The sequence below is a fragment of the Tachyglossus aculeatus genome, chromosome 3 (genome assembly GCF_015852505.1).
Source record: "Tachyglossus aculeatus isolate mTacAcu1 chromosome 3, mTacAcu1.pri, whole genome shotgun sequence".
NCBI classification, from domain to species: domain Eukaryota; kingdom Metazoa; phylum Chordata; class Mammalia; order Monotremata; family Tachyglossidae; genus Tachyglossus; species Tachyglossus aculeatus.
The window spans coordinates 66,013,708-66,032,215 of record NC_052068.1 but is presented as its reverse complement, the minus strand read 5'-3'; the positions used below and the strand labels follow the sequence as shown (position 1 = coordinate 66,032,215).

The window sequence follows — 18,508 nt, the reverse complement described above, 5'->3', positions numbered from 1 at the left end:
GGCTGGAATGCCTTTCCTCTTTATATCTTACAGACAGTTGCTGTCCCCACCTTTAAAGCCTCATTGAAGGCACATCTACAAGAGGCCTTCCCTAAGTCCTCATTTCCTCTTCTCCCATTCCCTTCACATTTGCTCCCTATATTCACCCCTCCCTCAGCCCCACAGCACTTAGACACATATCCATAGTTTATTTATATTAATGTCTCTCTCCCCCATTAAAATGTAAGCTCATCGTGGGTAAGGAATATATGTACCAAATCTGTTGTATTGTTATACTGTATTCTTCCAAATTGCTTTGTACCGTGCTCTGCTCTGCTTTATTAGAGTGTAAGCACTCTAATAAATATGATTGATTGATTTTGTGTCTGTGGGTTCATGCTGTGGTTTCTCTGGCCTGCAGTCACCTTAACAGAGGATTGCTGAGGCTTTGCAGGATTTCAAACCAAGCCAGGACACAACCAAAATTTCTTCTTAGTTGGTCCAACCTGATCCACGGGTGGGGGAGTTTGGAGTTGCCCTGAGCTCCTGGTATTGAAATGACCTAGAAAACAGAAGAAGTCCATCATGTTGGTGGCTAGAGTTTACTGACTCCTCTCAGGATGGCACCTTGAGAGTTTCCAGTACTCTCCCAGTCTCAGTTATGGGAAGGAGAGTCTAACATAGCCATACTCATTTCATTCCCAGCATGGGCAGTGTCTGGAAAGTGGGAAGCAATCTGCCGTAAGTCAGACCTCATCTATGCTGGGCAACAGCAGCATGGGAGAGAGTCGAGGGTGGAGACTCAGGTTTACTGCGCAGAAGGAGGCAGTGGTAAACCACTTCTGTATTTTTACCAAGAAAACTCTATGGATACTCTACCAGAACAACTGCAAATAGAAGTGAGGCGTTTTGGGAGAGATGTGTCCATGGAGTTGCTATGGGTCGGAGACGACTCGACAGCATAAGAAAAGACAGGAGGTTACTGGCATAAGATGAATTTGAATTGCTGCTGCTGTTTCCAGGGTAGTCACTTGGTTAATGCAATAGATCTTACTGATTGCTTAATTAATGCTGGCTTCCCTTCTTGCACATTCCAGGGCCTATGCAGAATCTGCACCGTCAGTCAAACAGAACCTAAAGGCTGAACCTGGTGACAAAGACAAGAATAAGGATGAAGAGGATTCAGATGACAATGAAGGAAAGGCTGGTGACTCTAGCTGTGTAGAAGCTCAGCCAGAAGGGAAGAAAAAGAAACAGCGATGTGGATTCAGGGACCGCAAGGTATAAAACATCTGTCAAGTGCTGGTTTTCAATGCAGGTGTTATGGTGGTATTTTAAGTATGGTGCATAGCAGGACTGCCCATTTAACAGCCTTTCAGGTACTCCATTTTTTTCCTGAGGTCACGTATGGTTCTTTTCCAAACACAGTTATCCTTTCACCTTACCCAAGGTGCTGAAGGCCTGCAACTTTGGATTAAAACAGTAAGAGAAGCAGCATGGCCTAGTGGATGGAGTACAGGCTGGGGAATCAAAAGGACCTGGGTTCTAGTCCCAGCTCCGCCACCTGTCTGCTGTGTGACCTTGGGCAAGGCACTTAACTTCTATGTGCCTCAGTTACCTCATCTGTAAAATGGGGATTAAGACTGTGAGTCCCATGTTGGACAGGGAATGTGTCAAACCTGATTAATTTGAAGCTATCTCAGAGTTTAGTACAGTGCCTGGCACATAGTATGTGCTTAACAAAATACCATAAAAAATAATCATAAAGGGAAGCCTATTTTTTCCTTCCTTGCGACCTTTCTCCCCGCCACTAAAGTTCGCCTGTTTAGTTTCCCTGGATTTAAGCAATTTAAAATGATATGGTCTAATACCTTTTGTTTCTGTATAGAGAAGATTTACAATACCCAGTTGTAACTGGGAATGAAAGAGCAATACACAAGTGTTGTTCTTATTTACCTCATATCCTTGGCATCTGATAACTATGAGGAAAGCTCAAGCAAGAAACTTTTCCATTAGGTTAGACCATCACTAACTCCTGCTGCTCTTACAGCGTCAACATCTTTAATGGGAGAAATGTTCCAGACTTCACCATTAACTGGTGGTCCTTTGATTTGGCCAATTTTGATATGTGAGATGGCAGAGGGAATAGCATGATGATATATTGTTCTTGCAGTTCATTTCTCACAATCAGTTTCCTATTTTTAAACCCACATTCGGGAGGCTATACCTCTTCACTTGCTAGAGAGCTACCTAATTTAATAAGGTCAGTTATTTAATATAAATAACTACTGTGCTTGGAGACATTTAGTCCTCTGTCTGGATCATATCATCGATCAATCATTTATTGACTGCTTACAGTGTGCAGTGCACTGTACAAAGCAATTGGGAGAATACGTTATAACAAGGTTTATACAAATGTTCCCTGTCCGCAACAAGCTTACAGTCTAGAGGGAGGAACAGGCATTCATAAATGTAAATAAATTATGGATATGAACTTAAGTGCAGTGGGACTGAGGGAGAAGTGAATAGAAGGTGCAAATCCAACATGGTGAGTTTAATTGAACTTATTATTGAAAAATGCTTATTATTTATCGTGTATTAATAGATTTCAAAGTTTTTCTCATAAGTTTTTAAGCCGATTTAAATCAGAAATTCACCATCATGTGGGTACAGCCAAATACAATTACTGCTGTACTGTGGTTTGTTCTTGTCATCGGTTCTATGAAAATTGGGTGTTAAATGAAAGAGGGCTAAATGAAGTATAGTTTCACACAGGATATAATGTAAAGTACATTAATATGCTCCCAACACCCAAAAAGTTGATAAAATCCCATAAATATAGTGACATGATCAAATAGCAGTATAAATACATAGCAATAATGGATTTTTAATTAGATTTTTTAATGTATATATGTAGCCATAATACTTAATTTTCTTTCACATCCTAGTCAGCATAGGGCATCTTGTATTAAAAATCTGCCACTTCCTATGCTAGTAATAATACTAATGATAATAATAGTATTTGTTAAGCATTTACTGTGTATCAAGCGTTGTTCTTAGTGCTGGGGCAGATACAAGCTAATCAGGGTGGACACAGTCCCTGTCTCACATTAAGCTCACAGTCTTAATCCCCATTTTTACAGATGAGGTAACTGAGGCCCAGAGAAGTTAAGTGTGTTGCCCAAGATAACACAGCAGATAAGTGGTGGAGCTGAGATTAGAACCCAGGCCCATGCTCTATACACTAGGCCATGCTTCTTGTGACAGAATCCCAATGAAGTGTGCTGAGGGAACTCCTAGGAGGGTCACTCGGGGCTGCTCATGGAACATGGAATTCTAACAATAAAATCCTTAGACATCTGTGCTAAATAGATGTCTTTACCTATGCTAAATTGGAATGGGCTTTAGTAGCGGCATCATCTCCAGATGAAGCCCTGCTGTTGGTCTCATGGAAAAGGCACTGCTCTGGGAATCAGGAGACCTGATTTCTAGTCCCAGTTCTGCCTGGAGTTGGGCAGTGCGGGCAAAGATCACACCTGCACTTTAGTGTGCTGCATCCTTGCCCACCTTCCTGCTCGTGGCTCTCTTTGCCCCAGTGGGAACACCACTGGCAGTGATGAGAGGGTGTAAGTCATGTGGAACAAGAGGTGATGATGAGAGAAGCAGAGTGGCTTAGTGGAAAGAGAACGGGCCTGGGAGTAAGAGGATCTGGATTCTAATCCTGCTTCTGCCATTTGTCTCTATGTAACCTTGGTCAAGTCTCTTCACTTCTCTGTGTCTGCTACTCATCTTAAAATGAGGATTAAGACTGTGAACCCCATGTGTGACGTGGACTGTGTCCAATCTGATTATCTTGTATCTACCCCAGCACTTTCTATGTGCCAAGCATTGTACTAAGTGCTTAGCAAATATCATTTTTTTTAAAAGCCACGAGCACTATAGCCAATTCCTCTACCCAGGTTCTCAGTCCTAAAGGCTCAGAATTAGTGACTCTATTATCATCTTCTCAAGGTGATTGTAATGGGATGGCTGGAGTTGCCTTGAGCACATTGCTAGATTGTGAGGTCGTTGTGGGCCGTAATGTTTCTGTTGTTATATTGTACTCTCCCAGACGCTTAGAACAGTGCTTTGCACACAGTAAGCGCTCAGTAAATATGATGGAATGAATGAATGAATTACTAGTGAAAGACAAAAACCCTCATGAGAGAGACGGAGCCACGCTGTTCCCCTGATAGTCACCTCACCTTCTTGGGAAAGTATTGCAATTTCCACCATGCAGATAGGATAGAGGCTACCCTGAGCCAACCAGATCTAAGCAGCATGGCTAAGTGGAAAGAGCATGGGCTTTGGAATCAGAGGTCATGGGTTCAAGTCCCGGCTCCGCCAGTTGTCAGCTGTGTGACTTTGGGCAAGTCACGCAACTTCTCTGTGCCTCAGTTACCTCATCTGTAAAATGGGGATTAAGACTGTGACAACCTGATCACCTTGTAACCTCCCCAGCATTTAGAACAGTGCTTTGCACATAGTAAGCACTTAATAAATGCTATTATTATTATTATCTCTGCATTCCCTGTGGCTCCAGAAGTCAAGCATTTGGTTGAGAATATAAGCATAGTACAAATCCATGCCTTCAACACTTTTGGAAATCACATGGACTCCTTGGAGCTTCAAGTACTCATCCTATCCTGGATATGAAGAAATACTATTCAATAAACCTTGATTGAGACCAGTATTCTTGAAATGGAGAAAGAGATCTGTTCTTGAGCTACTTACTTTTTGGGAATAAGGCATGCCAATGTTAAGTTGGAGACCTCTCAGATCACAAACTTATGGTATTTGTTAAGCACTTCTCTCTGCCAAGCACTGTTTTAAGCACTGGGATAAATGTAGGGTTATTGGGTTAGTCATAGTCTCTGTCTGACATGGGGCTCACAATCTAGATAGGAGGGAGTAGGAGTCAGTTCCCATTTTACAGATGAGGAAACTGAAGCACAGAGAAGTGAAGTGATTTGCCCCAAATCACAAAGCATGCAAGAGACAGCGAAGCAGCGTGGCTTAGTGGAAAGAGCCCGGGCTTGGGAGTCAGAGATCATGGGTTCGAATTCCGGCTCTGCCACTTGTGAACTGTGTGAATTTGGGCAAGTCACTTAACTTCTCGGTGCCTCAGTTACCTCATCTGTAAAATGGGGATTAAGACTGTGAGCCCTACGTGGGACAACCTGATCACCTTGTATCCTCCCCAGTGCTTAGAACAGTGCTTTGCACATAGTAAGCACTTAATAAATACCATTATTATTATTATTATTATTGTTATCATTATTATTTTAGACTCCAGGTCCTCTGACTCATGGGCCTCTGCTTTTCCCATTAGGCCGCGCTGCTTTTCTACGTACCAAATGAGTCTAATATTTAGATCTAAGAAAATAGCCAGAGCTTTAAATTAGACATTTTATGGGTTTAATGTCCTTACATTTGATGCAGTAGATATGATTTTATGAGAACCTTTCTTCTGAAGGCCCCAAGTATCAGCAAAGAATTCTCAAGGAGATACTTGGTATAGCTGTGCAGGGCACAGCTGTTGGGCAGAAGAATATTTTTGAAGGCTGTTTTGTCCTTTGAAGATGACATTTTGTTTTTCCTTATGACACAGCTTTCCAGACTCATCTAGTCTTGACTTATTGAGATCTGAAATAAGGAGGCCAATGATCTGAAGCTAAACTGGCAGGCTCCTTTCATTCTGTGGTGTTAATTTGTGCAATGGAAACATAGGCCAGTCACACTTGCAGAGATGGCAGATCGAGAAGCAGCGTGGCTCAGTGGAAAAGAACGCGGGCTTTGGAGTCAGAGGTCATGGGTTCAAATTCCGGCTCTGCCAATTATCATCTGTGTGACTTTGGGCAAGTCACTTGACTTCTCTGTGCCTCCGTTCCCTCAACTGTAAAATGGGGATTAAGACTGTGAGCCCCACATGGGACAACCTGATCACCTTGTAACCTCCCCAGCGCTTAGAACAGTGCTTTGCACATAGTAAGCACTTAATAAATGCCAGCATTATTATTATTATCATAAAATAAGAAAAGTCGTGTTAGAAAAGCCAAACAAAATTCTGGGGAGAAAAAAAACAAAGTTCTCATTTCCTGGCCAAATTTCTTTTATTGGTGCAGAGAAAGCATCTGAGCAACCATCGTTTGCAGGGCTCTGATCACTTATCCCAGGAGGCTTAGTGCTTCACTGTATAGGGAACTGACTGCAGAAGAACTTTATCTTAACCCTTGAATTTCCCCTCAGTGCTTGTTAAGACATAGAGGAGTTTATAATCTAATACAGGAAGCCAAACACACTTTATTGGCAAATGTGCAATGTTGAAAATAATGTAAAAATAGCAAATCAAATGAACAAATTGGTTTTGTTTAAATAATTTGATCCCACGTTAATATGAAGTCAGAGGCGCAGATTTTACTAAGGGAGAAAAGGAAATAGTGATTAGTAAAAGCATAATGAAAGGAAACTACTGTTCACAAACAAGAAGTTTGAATGGTATGGTAAATTCATCAATTTTGTCTTGTCTTATGCTGTCGAGTTGTCTCCGACCTGCAGCGACACCGTGGACATATCTCTCCCAGAACGCCCCACCTCCATCAGCAATTGTTCTGCTTATTGGAGCCGTAGAGTTTTCTTGGTAAAAAATATGGAAGTATTTTATCCTTGCCACCTTCCGTGCAGTAAACTTGAGTCTCTGCTCTTGACTCTCTCCTGTGCCGATGCTGCCCAGCTCAGGGGAGGCTTGACTTGTAGCATATTGCCTTCCACTCACTAGCCGAGCTAGGAATGGAATGGACAGGCCTCGGCTTGACTCTCCCTCCCTTAGTCGAGATTGGTAGAGTACTGGAAACTCTCCAGGTGCGACCTTGAGAGGGTGTCATCAATTTTACCGGAGTTGTATTTGTGAATCGCATCGAATGTTTTACTCAAATCAGTGTGGGAGCAGTAATTGGGTTCGGCCAGTTGCATTATACCTCATATCAACATGCTCTGTGAACCATATACATAAAATAAATCATTTCCAGGGAGAGAAAACCTGAAGGGATTTGACTGATAAATGTCAGTCAGTTTCTTGGCACCACTGCAATAACAGTCAGGAATTACAGATTATTGCAGATTCCTGCAGATGAGTTTTGAATTATTCTATCAGATTGTTGTGAGGTTTGCACAATCACAATAGCACTAATAACAATTATGGTATTTTTAAGCGCTATGTGCAAATGACTGTACTAAATGAAGGGGTAGATACAAGATAATCAGGTTGGACACAGTCTAAGGGGAAGGGAGAACAGGTACTTAATCTCCAGATGGATGAGGAAACAGATTTAGAGAATTTAGGGGATTTACCTTTCTCTGTGGTCTGTGCACTTGGATCTGTGACCTTTGGGCATCTGATGTCTGCCCCACCCTCAACCCCACAATACTTACGTACAGCTCTTTAAATTATATATTCTAAATTATCTATTTATATTAATATCTGTCTCCCTCTCTAGATTGTAAACTTATTGTTTGCGGGGAAGGTGTCTGCCACCTCTGTTATATTGTACTCTCCCAAGTGCTTAGTATAATTCTCTGCACTCAATAAAAACCATTGATGATGATGATGATGGTGATTTACTCAGGGTCACAGAACAGGCAAGTGGCAGAGCCGGGGTTAAAACTTAAGTCCTCTGATTTCCACGTCCATGTGGCTTTGGTTTCCATTAGGTCAAAATGCTTCCTTTGTTCCCATCCATTCAGTGCTTACCTGAAATGCAGATAACTTTTCCTGTAAGGGGCCAGAGATTGCACTCTTAACCGTTCCCAGATATCTCATTTTCTACCCTGCTGGGACCCAAGGGTATGGATGTGAATATGAATGGTCTGATTGAAGCCATCTCCATTATTACCATGGTTTCCTCTGGGTGATTGTAGTCTGATAGGGAAGTGATGGCCATTGCTGGTTGAGAGATGTTCATGGAATCTATTCTTAATCATAGCAATACTGATAGCTGATGAGCAAGCTTCTACAGCGATTTGGTAGCTTTATTTTTGCCACAATTCAGCTCAAGAAGGCTAAAAATGTTAGGATGAGATTATGCAGACGGGATCATTTTGCCATGCGACTACTTCTTCACATGCAACTTCTGAGACCAGTGTATCCCCCAAGGTTGCTGTTTGGGGGTGCTAGTGCCTGACCCTGTCTTTTTTATTATTATTATGGTATTTGTTAAGTGCTTACTAGGTGCCAGGTACTGTTCTAAGAGCTGGGTTGGATACAAGCAAATCGGGTTGGACCCAATCCATGTCCCACGTGGGGCTCACAGTCTCAATCCCCATTTTACAGATGAGATAACTGAGGCCCAAAGAAGTAAAGTTCATTCATTCATTCATTCAGTCGTATTTATTGAGCGCTTACTGTGTGCAGAGCACTGTACTAAGTGCTTGGGAAGTACAAGTTGGCAACGTATAGAGACGGTCCCTACCCAACAGTGGGCTCACAGTCTAGAAGGGGGAGACAGACAACAAAACAAAACATATTAATAAAATAAAATAATTAGAATAGTAAATATGTACAATTAAAATAGAGTAATAAATCTGTACATACATATATTCAGATGCTGTGGGGAGGGGAAGGGGAGGAGGGGGAGAGGAAGGAGGAGGCTCAGTCTGGGAAGGCCTCCTGGAGGAGGTGAGCTCTCAGTAGGGCTTTGGAGGGAGGAAGAGAGTTAGCTTGGCGGATGTGTGGAGGGAGGGCATTTCAGGCCAGGGGGAGGACGTGGGCCGGGGGTTGACAGCAGGACAGGCGAGAACGAGGCACAGTGAGGAGGTTAGCGGCAAAGGAGCGAAGGGTGTGGGCTGGGCTGTAGAAGGAAAGAAGGGAGGTGAGGTAGGAGAGGACGAGGTGATGGACAGCCTTGAAGCCGAGAGTGAGGAGTTTTTATCTGATGCGTAGGTTGATTGGTAGCCACTGGAGATTTTTGAGTAGGGGAATAACATGCCCAGAGCGCTTCTGCACAGAGAAACAAAGTGACGTGCCTAAGGTCACACAGCATATAAATGGCAGAGCCGGGATTGAAACCCATAACCTTCTGATTCCTAGGCCCATGCTCTATCCAGTAGGCCATGCTGCTTCTCCAGGTGCTGTCTTAATAATGGCATTTATTAAGTGCTTACTATGTGCGAAGCACTGTTCTAAGTGCTGTCTTGTCACCATCACCCCATTGTAGCCTTTCTGAGGGGTACTACCCTAAAGCACCCCAGATTAGTGGTAAGGCGAGAGGGTGGGACAAGACCAGGAGTTGAAAAATTACAACACCATCTTCCAGTTAGGTAATGAGATTAATGCCAGTGCTTCTGTGGTGGGTCCAATGTTGTAGCTTGAAAATTAGCCCCTCTACATGACAAAACTCTCCCCAATGCTGCTTGAGCTTTTAACGTGACATTTGTCCCTTACGACTTCAGAACAGAAATTGGGGAATAGAAAATGCCTCAGGAAAATTGCCTTCACCTGTGTCCTGGGCCCAAGTGGGCTCGAATATTGTCAGTAGCGTCATCACTGATTTCAGAGACATTGCCAAAGGGAGCTGAGGATTTGGACATCTAGAGAGAAGGGCCAAGTCTTCAGTATGTTTGCCATGTACTACTACCTTTGATGGATCAGCTTTTGAAATCAGTAATCAACTTTCTTTGAAAGTTAGTCTCAGGGAGATTTCAGTCATGCACAGTTGCAAATTAACCAACCTTTTTCCCAAAGCACATCTGGTAGTAGAATTGAGACTGTCACCAAACAGCTGGTGCTGGTGGAACAAAACACATCCTTCTGGCACATACCATCACTTTTATTGACAGTAGAGTTCATAGGAAATAGTAAACGGTTAATGAAATATCTTTTAAAATCTGTCTGACATGACAGGTGTCAACTAGCATCAACAATTATCTGGTTTAAGTTCATTAAATAAATTCTGTACAGTGGGCCTATTGTAGCCACCCTGAGAAAGCTAGGTCTCTCAGCCTCAATAATATAAATGTGGAAAATACATGAAGAAATAGTGTTTTTGTGTACAAAAATTCTTGAAAATTGCTCAAGGGCTTGGTTAGGGTGCATATATTCTGCAGTGCTCAAAGATACCAATTGATGGGAAGTCTTCATTAGACTTATGAAGACTTTGCCCAAATTAGTGCAACTCGTGGCTCAGCTGCTACTGAAATATTTTCCCAAGTCCTCACCATCTCTCCTCCAGGTAATCACAAGAAAATAAACTGTTAATTTGTTGTTAAGTTACAAGTGTTAAGAACCTGACCTATTAATAATAATAATTTGTTAGGCATTTCTTATGTGCCAAGCACTTTGTGCCAAACATGGGGGTAAATACAAGATAATCAAGTCCCACAAGGGGCTCATATTCTAAGTAGGAGGAAGAACAGGTATTGAACCTCCATTTTGCAGGTGAGGGAACCGAGGCACAGAGAAATTGAATAACTAGCCCAAGGTCACAGCAGGTAAATGGTGGAGCGGGTTTAGAACACAGGTCCTCGGACTCCAGATTATGCTCTTTCCATGGTGTTCCAGATCGGTTGCTCCAGATGTATGTGATTAACTGAGTGTCTCTGGTATCTGGTACTCATTTCAGAACTTTGTTTTTCAGCTATTACTTTTACTGGAACTTGAAGTATAATTTTATGTTAATAGCCATAGTAAAATTCCAGATTTGGCTCAATCCCAATTGCCAAAGCCTTAAAACCAAAAGCCTTTCTTCTTACTTCCCTAGACACATTGATGAGACATTAAAAGCTGATTTCTAACTCACAGTTTTGGGACTTTTTTTTTACCAAGTTTTAAAGTCACAATATACACAACTTTAAATCCTCTTCCTCAGTCTTTAACATAGTTTAGCTTTTCTGCCTGTTACCACCTGTCAGGAAAGGCTTGTATTAGGTAAACATCCAAACAAACAGTGCACCATCAGTTTTATAAGCCTCTACTGTACTGATGACTTGCAAAAGATTTTGAAGATTTTCATTCATTCATTCAATTGTATTTATTGAGCACTTACTGTGTGCAGAGCACTGTACTTAACGCTTAGCAAAATCTCAAGATTTTGAGAAGCAGCATGGGCTGGTAAGTAGAACACAGGCCCAGGAGTCAGAAAGACCTGAGTTCTAATCCTGTCTCCAAAACTTGTCTGCTATATGATCTTGGGCAAGTCACTTAACTTCTCTCTGCCTCAGTAGCCTCATCTGTAAAATGGCGATTAAGACTGTGAGTTCCACATATAGGCCATGGACTGAGTTAAACGTAATTAGATTGTATCTACTCCAGGGTTTAGAACGGTGCCTGGCACATAGTAAGCATTTAACAAATGCCATTAAAAAAGCCCCAAAACTGGGAACTCTTAGCACAGGAGTTACATGAATACTAGCTCACCAGTTTTATGAGTGCATTTTTGCTTTTTGGTAAATTAAGTAGCATTAACAGCCTCAATTTTTCGGTTCTTTTGAAAAGCCCAAGTGTGAAATTCATAAAGCAGTTGCAATAAATTAGGTAAGAAAACTCCAAGAGCTACTTGAGAGAATGAGAAGCAGTGTGGCTCAGTGGAAAGAGCATGGGCTTTGGAGTCAGAGGACATGGGTTCAAGTCCCGGCTCCACCAATTGTCAGCTGTGTGACTTTGGGCAAGTCACCTAACTTCTCTGTGCCTCAATTACATCATCTGTAAAATGGGGATTAAGACTGTGAGGCCCCTGTGGGACAACCTGATCACCTTGTAATCTCCCCAGTGCTTAGAACAGTGCTTTGCACATAGTAAGTGCTTAATAAATGCCAACATTATTATTATTATTGGGCGGTGTAACAATTCTTCAACTTCATTTTCAGGTAATGGAGTACGAGAACCGGATTCGTGCTTATTCTACTCCAGACAAAATCTTCCGTTACTTTGCTACTCTGAAAGTAATTAATGAGCACGGTGAATCAGAAGTGTTTATGACCCCGCAAGATTTTGTGAGATCTATAACTCCCAATGAAAAGCAACCGGAACGTAAGTTATTGGTCACCCTAGTTCAAATTAGCTGGTGTGCTGTTACAAAAAACATTTTTCTCAATATTCAACATATATAATAATCTTATATAACTCCTTCCACAAAGGACTTAAAAGGGCGTTGCACACATTTTAGCGAGTTAGTCTCACCACACCTCAGAAAAATAGGGACATTGACGGTAATAGTAATGGTATTTATTGACTGTGTATAAAGTGCAATGTATTATACTAAACAAATGGGAAAGTACAACAAGAGCACAAGACATAAGCAGTGCCCACAAGGAGGTCACATTCCAATGGAAGAGCTGATATATAAATATGTACAAAGAGTGGAACCCAAATAAATAACCAGTTGTTCAATTGAAAACACATATGAAGCAGCGTGGCTCAGTGGAAAGATCCCGGGCTTGGGAGTCAGAGAACGTTGGTTCTAATCCCGCCTCCACCACTTGTCTGCTGTGTGACCTTGGGCAACTCACTTAACTTCTCTGTGCCTCAGTTACCTCATCTGTAAAACGGGGATTAAGACTGCGAGCACCCCGTGGGACAAACTGATTTACCTTGTATCTACCCCAGCACTTAGAACAGTGCTTGGCACAGAGTAAGCACTTAACAAATACCATCATTATTATTATTCCCAGTGCTTAGAACAGTGCTTCGCACATAATAAGCGCTTAACAAATATCATTATTATTATTATTATTTATTAATCCATGGTATTTATTAGTGCTTACTGTGTGCAGAGCACTGTTCTAAGCACTTGGGAAAGTACAGGTGCTTGGGAGAGTACAGTACAAAAGAGTTGGTAGCCTTGATCCCAGCCCGTGAGGAACTTCCAGTCTAGAGGGGGAGAGAGAAATTAAAATAAATTACAGATGGGGTGAGTATAACATTTTATTATGTAAATTTTGGGGTTCACACCCAAGAGCGTAGGTGATCCAAGGTCGAGGGAATGAGGGGTTGGTTAGGGAAGACCTCTTGGAGGGGATATGATTTTAGCAGGGCTTTGAAGGCAGGGAGAGCAGGGATCAGTTAGATAAGAAGGGGAAGAAGTTCCTGGCTAGTGACAGGATGTGGGCAAGAGTTTGACAGGGAAACAAATTTCATCGAGGCACAGCGAGCAGGTTGACGCTAGAGAAGCAAATTGTGCAGATTTGGTTGTAGTAGGAGATCAGCAAAGTAAGACAGGACAGGAAGGGTTGATGGGGTGTCTTAAAGCCAGAGATGAGGAATTTCTGTTTGATGCAGAGATGGATGGACAACTAATGGAGATTTTTAATAAGTGGGGAGTAGTGGACTGCCAAATACTTGCTGTGTGATTTTGGGTAAGTCATTTAACTTCTTGGTGCCGCAGTTCTCCCGTTCTTCCTCCTTAGATTGTGAGCCCCATGAAGGACATGGATTGTATCCAACCTAATTAGCTTTGTATGTGGACCAGAGAAGGGAGAGACAGGAGGCAGGGAGGTCATTGAGGAGGGTGATGCAGTTGTCTAGTCTATTCCTTTGATTTTAGGTAAAAGCAAAATTATCCCAGGCAGTTGAGAAGCTCTCCTTATTAACCCTTGTTACCTTTGCTGCTCCACTGTATTGTTGAGAAAAATCCATAGGAAATTCTCCTGTATATCCAAACTATCCTTTGCCTGCAGTTTAATCCTGCTCCCTCTGTATGTTCACAGGAGAAATGAAGACTGTCTTTCTTCCACTCCCTGCATAATAAATCCATCACAAACTTAAAGACCTTAAGGGCAATCTGGGCACATAGAGGTTCACTGACAGCATCAGTGGATTCATTCATTCAGTCGTGTTTATTGAGCACATACTGTGTGCAGAGCACTGTACTAAGCACTTGGGAAGTACAAGTTGGCAACATATAGAGACAGTCCCTACCCAACAGTGGGCTCACAGTCTAGAAGGAGGAAACAGACAACAAAACAAAACATATTAACAAAATAAAATAAATAGAATATAGTAAATATGTACAAGTAAAATGGAGTAATAAATATGTACAAACATATATACAGGTGCTGTGGGGAGGGGAAGGAGGTAAGGCGGGGGGATGGGGAGGGGGAGGAGGGGGAGAGGAAGGAGAGGGCTCAGTGTGGGAAGGCCTCCTGGAGGAGGTGAGCTCTCAGTAGGGCTTTGAAGGGAGGAAGAGAGCTAGCTTGGTGGATGTGCAGAGGGAGGGCTTTCCAGGCTAGGGGGAGGAAGTGGGCCGGGGGTCGGCGGCAGGACAGGCGAGAATGAGGCACAGTGAGGAGGTTAGCGGCAGAGGAGTGGAGGGTGTGGGCTGGGCTGTAGAAGGCAAGAAGGGAGGTGAGGTAGGAGGGGGCAAGGTGATGGACAGCCTTGAAGCTGAGAGTGAGGAGTTTTTGCCTGATGCATAGGTCTATTGGTAGCTACTGGAGATTTTTGAGGAGGGGAGTAGTAACATTTCCAGAGCGTTTCTGCACAGAGATGATCCAGGTAGCCGCGTGAAGTATAGATTGAAGTGGGGAGAGACAGGAGGATGGGAGATCAGAGAGGAGGCTGATGCAGTAATCCAGTCACGATAGGATGAGAGATTGAACCAGCAGGGTAGCAGTTTGGATGGAGAGGAAAGGGCGGATCTTGGCGATGTTGCAGAGGTGAGACCGTCAGGTTTTGGTGACGGATTGGATGTGAGGGGTGAATGAGAGAGCAGAGTCAAGGATGACACCAAGGTTGCGGGCTTGTGAGACGGGAAGGATGGTAGTGCCGTCAACAGTGGTGGGAAAGTCAGGGAGCGGGCAGGGTTTGGGATTGAAGATAAGGAGTTCAGTCTTGGACATACTGAGTTTTAGATGGTGAGCAGACATCCAGATGGCGATGTCTTGAAGGCAGGAGGAGGCACGAGCCTGAAGGGAGGGAGAGAGAGCAGGGGCAGAGATATTTAATAAACATATAGTTGATGTATTATAATATATGGTATAAATATACTGAATATTATATATTTGTATAATAAATATATTATTTATATGGGTAGGTGTGGGGGGAGAGAAGGAACTTGATTCTTAAATTTCAAGTTTTCTTAAAATCCTTTGACTATATTTGAGTTTTTAGGGGGAAATGGGGCTATTTGAACCCCCATCCCTCCCCATACAATCCTGTCCAGGAATTGGAGAAGCAGCGTGGCTTAGTGAATAGAGAATGGGCCTACGAGTTAGAAGGTTATGGGTTCTAATCTTGGCTGTGCCATATGTCTGCTGAGTGTCCTTGGGCAAGTCACTTCACTCTTCTGGGCCTCAGTTACCTCATCTGTAGGATGGGAATTAAGATTGTGAACCCCATGTGGGACAGGGACTGTGTCCAACATGACTAACTTGAATCTACCTGAGTGCTTAGAACAGTGCTTTACACATAGTAAGCACTTAACAAGCACCATAATAATAATAATAATGATTACTAATTCAATAGAAAAAGAAGCCAACCAGATGAAAAATATTTTGAAATTGTCCAGGATAATCATACTAGCAGGCATATGTAATATATGTAATATTCTGCCTTGGTTCAGTATCACTAATCCTCATGATTTTCATAGCTTTTGTGTACCATTCCAGTGACTTTTTAAACCCTTCAGCAAAAAAAGGATTTGGAAGGATTTCCCTGATGTTATTGGAAATTAAGACTTAGCATGGACTGTCTGCAGAGAAGCAGTATAATTTTAATTTAACATTTAACAAGGGCCAAATATGTATGCTGCATGATGCTCTTGGAAAAGGACACAGAAAATAAAAGATGAGACCATATCGCTCTGACGTTGGGCATCAGCTCAAAAAGCTTTAAGCAAGACCAGAGATAAGGCTCAGGGCTCATATGGGATCCAAGGGTTTTTCACATACCCTTAAAGCAGAAACCTTCCTATATTTGCATTTCTTGGAGGACAGCAAGGCCAAGTCCCCTTCAGTGGTTTTTCTATCCCAAAACTCCCGTTTTGAGCAGTTATCCTTTTCAGACGCTAAATACTGTGGAAGACTGAAGGGGCTTGGGGTAAAGTGGTTGAGGAAAGGCACCTAGGAAGAGATTCTCTTGGGGCCATTTTCAGTTTGGCCCCATTCATCAGCATCCAGATCACTTGAAGAGTTAATTATGGTATTTATCAAGTGCTAATGACCTGGCCACTTTATTGATAAAATAGGAACCATGAGGCATGATCTCCCTATAAAATCTCTTATGCTCCTCTCCAGTCTCTCCCTTCTCTCATCCCCTCTTCTACTCTTCCATCTTTCCCAACAGTATCTTGAGGAGATCTGCTTCCTCTCAAAATCTAACCCCTCCACCCTTGCCTCTGATCCCATCCCTTCGCACCTTATCAAAACACTTGCTCCCTCTTTTCTTTCCTCCTTGACCACTATCTTCAACCATTCTCTTGTTAATGGCTTCTTCCCTACTGCTTTCAAACTACGCTTATGTATTCCATATCTTAAAAAATCTATCCCTTGACCTCTGCAGTAATCACCCCATCTCCCTCCTACCAGTCCTCTTCAAACTCCTTGAGAGAGTTTTCAATTCCTGCTGACTCCAATTCTTTCCTTAATTCCCTCCAATTTTGTTTTTGCTCCACTCTCTCCATGGAAACTGCTCTCTCTAAGGGCACCGGTGACCTTATTCTTGCCGAGTCTGACAATTCCTATTCCATTCTAATTCTCCTCAAATTCTCAGCTGCGCTGGACATTTTTGATTACACCCTTCTCCTTTAAACTTTATCCATCTTTGGTTTCACTGACACTGTCCTCTCCTGCTTCTCCTCCCATCTGTCTCACTGCTGCTTCTCAGTTTCTATCACAGGCTCCTCCCCTGTCTTCCATTTTCTGTGAGAGGCCCTCAAGGTGCAGTTCTGGGTTCCCTTCTATTCTCCATCTACACCCACTCCCTTGGAAAACTGACTCACTACCACAACTTCAACTACCATCCCTGTGCAGATGACTTACTTCTAAATCTACCTCTCCAGCCCTGACCTCTCTCCATCTCAGCAGTCTCACATTTCTTCATGCCTTCAGTACATCTCTACCTGGATGTCCCACTGACATCTCAAAACTAAACGTGTCCAAAACAGAACTCCTCATCTTCCAACCCTAACACAGTCCTTCCCATGGCTTTCCCATCACAGTAGACAACACAACTAACCTCCCTGTCTCACAAGCCCATAACCTTGCCGTTATCTCCCACTCATCTTTCTCACCATCCATCACCAAATCCTGTTGGTTCTACCTTTACAACATTGCTACAATTTACCCTTTCCTCTCCATCCAAACTACAACTACTACACTGATCCAGGCATTTAGCCCTGTCCACTGCATCGGCCTTCTCGCCGACCTCCCTAACTCCTGTTTCTCCCCATCTAGTTCATAGTTCACTCTGCTGCCTGGATCATTTTTCTTAAAAAACTGTGGCGACCTCATCTCCCTACTCATGAACCTCCTGTGGTTGCCCATCCACCTTCGCACCAAACAGAAACCTCTTACCATCGGCCTTAAAGCATTTAATCAACTTGCTGATCAACCCAGTCTGCACATTTCACTCCTTTGTACCTCTGTCTCATCTGTCTTGTTGATGACCCCTTCTCCGCATTCTCCCTCTTGCCTGAAGCTCCCTCTCTTCATATCTGACAGACCACCACTCTCCTCATTTTCAAAGCCTTATTAAAACCACATTTCCTCCAAGAGGCCTTCCCCAATTAAGCCCTCTTTTTCCCTACTCCCTGTCCCTTCTACATCACATATGCATGTGGATCTGTACCCTTTAAGCATCTGATAGTTACCCCAACCTCAGCCCCACAGTACGGAAGTCCGTATCTGTAATTCATTTATGTTAATGTCTGTTTCTTCTAGATTATAAACTCCTGGTGGGCAGGGAACATGTCCATCAACTTTGTTGCATTGTGCTCTCCTAAGCACTTAGAGCAGTGCTCAGCACACAGTAAGAGCTCAGTAAAACCATTGCTTGATTGATTAATTGCTAAGCCTGGAATAGATATAGGATGACCAGATTTGATATAAAACCTGTCAAAAGAAGAGAGGAGATTGGGAAGTACAGCAACGGTTTATTGCTTTTGGAGGCTTCAAGACCTTATTTAGGGTCTGCAGTGTCTACTGCAAGGGACAAAATCCCTAGCTTTCAATCCAGTATTTTGATATCTTACTACCAATTTTACTAGAATGCTCGACTGCTTTTTTTAGTGGAAGTAAATCAAGCAGCATAAAACAAAGTTGCACTTGCTGATAATAAAAATTTGGCTAGACACAGTGAACTTACCTCAGAGCATAGCGATGCAGCTACAGGGGGACTTTTCACTCAACTTGCTGGCATGTCCTCTCAAGGCAATAGCATGCCTGCATTGAAGCTGAACATCTGTGAAAAGGAATATGTGTAACCAACTCCATTTTTGTTAGTGGACTGCCATTCCTTTTTTAGGTGGCGTAAAGGTTCTTAAGCTTTTTTCTTGCTCCACTC

General features: G+C 42.7%; 1 protein-coding gene across 6 annotated transcripts in view; it reads left to right on the top strand.

The window, feature by feature from the left end:
• The window catches only part of MICU1 (mitochondrial calcium uptake 1), a 250,752-nt gene that overhangs the window by 80,222 nt on the left and 152,022 nt on the right, over nt 1-18,508 (top strand). For all 6 annotated transcript variants that reach the window (XM_038743822.1, XM_038743821.1, XM_038743820.1 and 3 more), the window contains exons 3-4: nt 1,077-1,260; nt 11,878-12,040. In XM_038743822.1, coding sequence (XP_038599750.1) covers nt 1,077-1,260; nt 11,878-12,040 — 347 coding nt within the window. The remainder of the gene's footprint in view (nt 1-1,076; nt 1,261-11,877; nt 12,041-18,508) is intronic.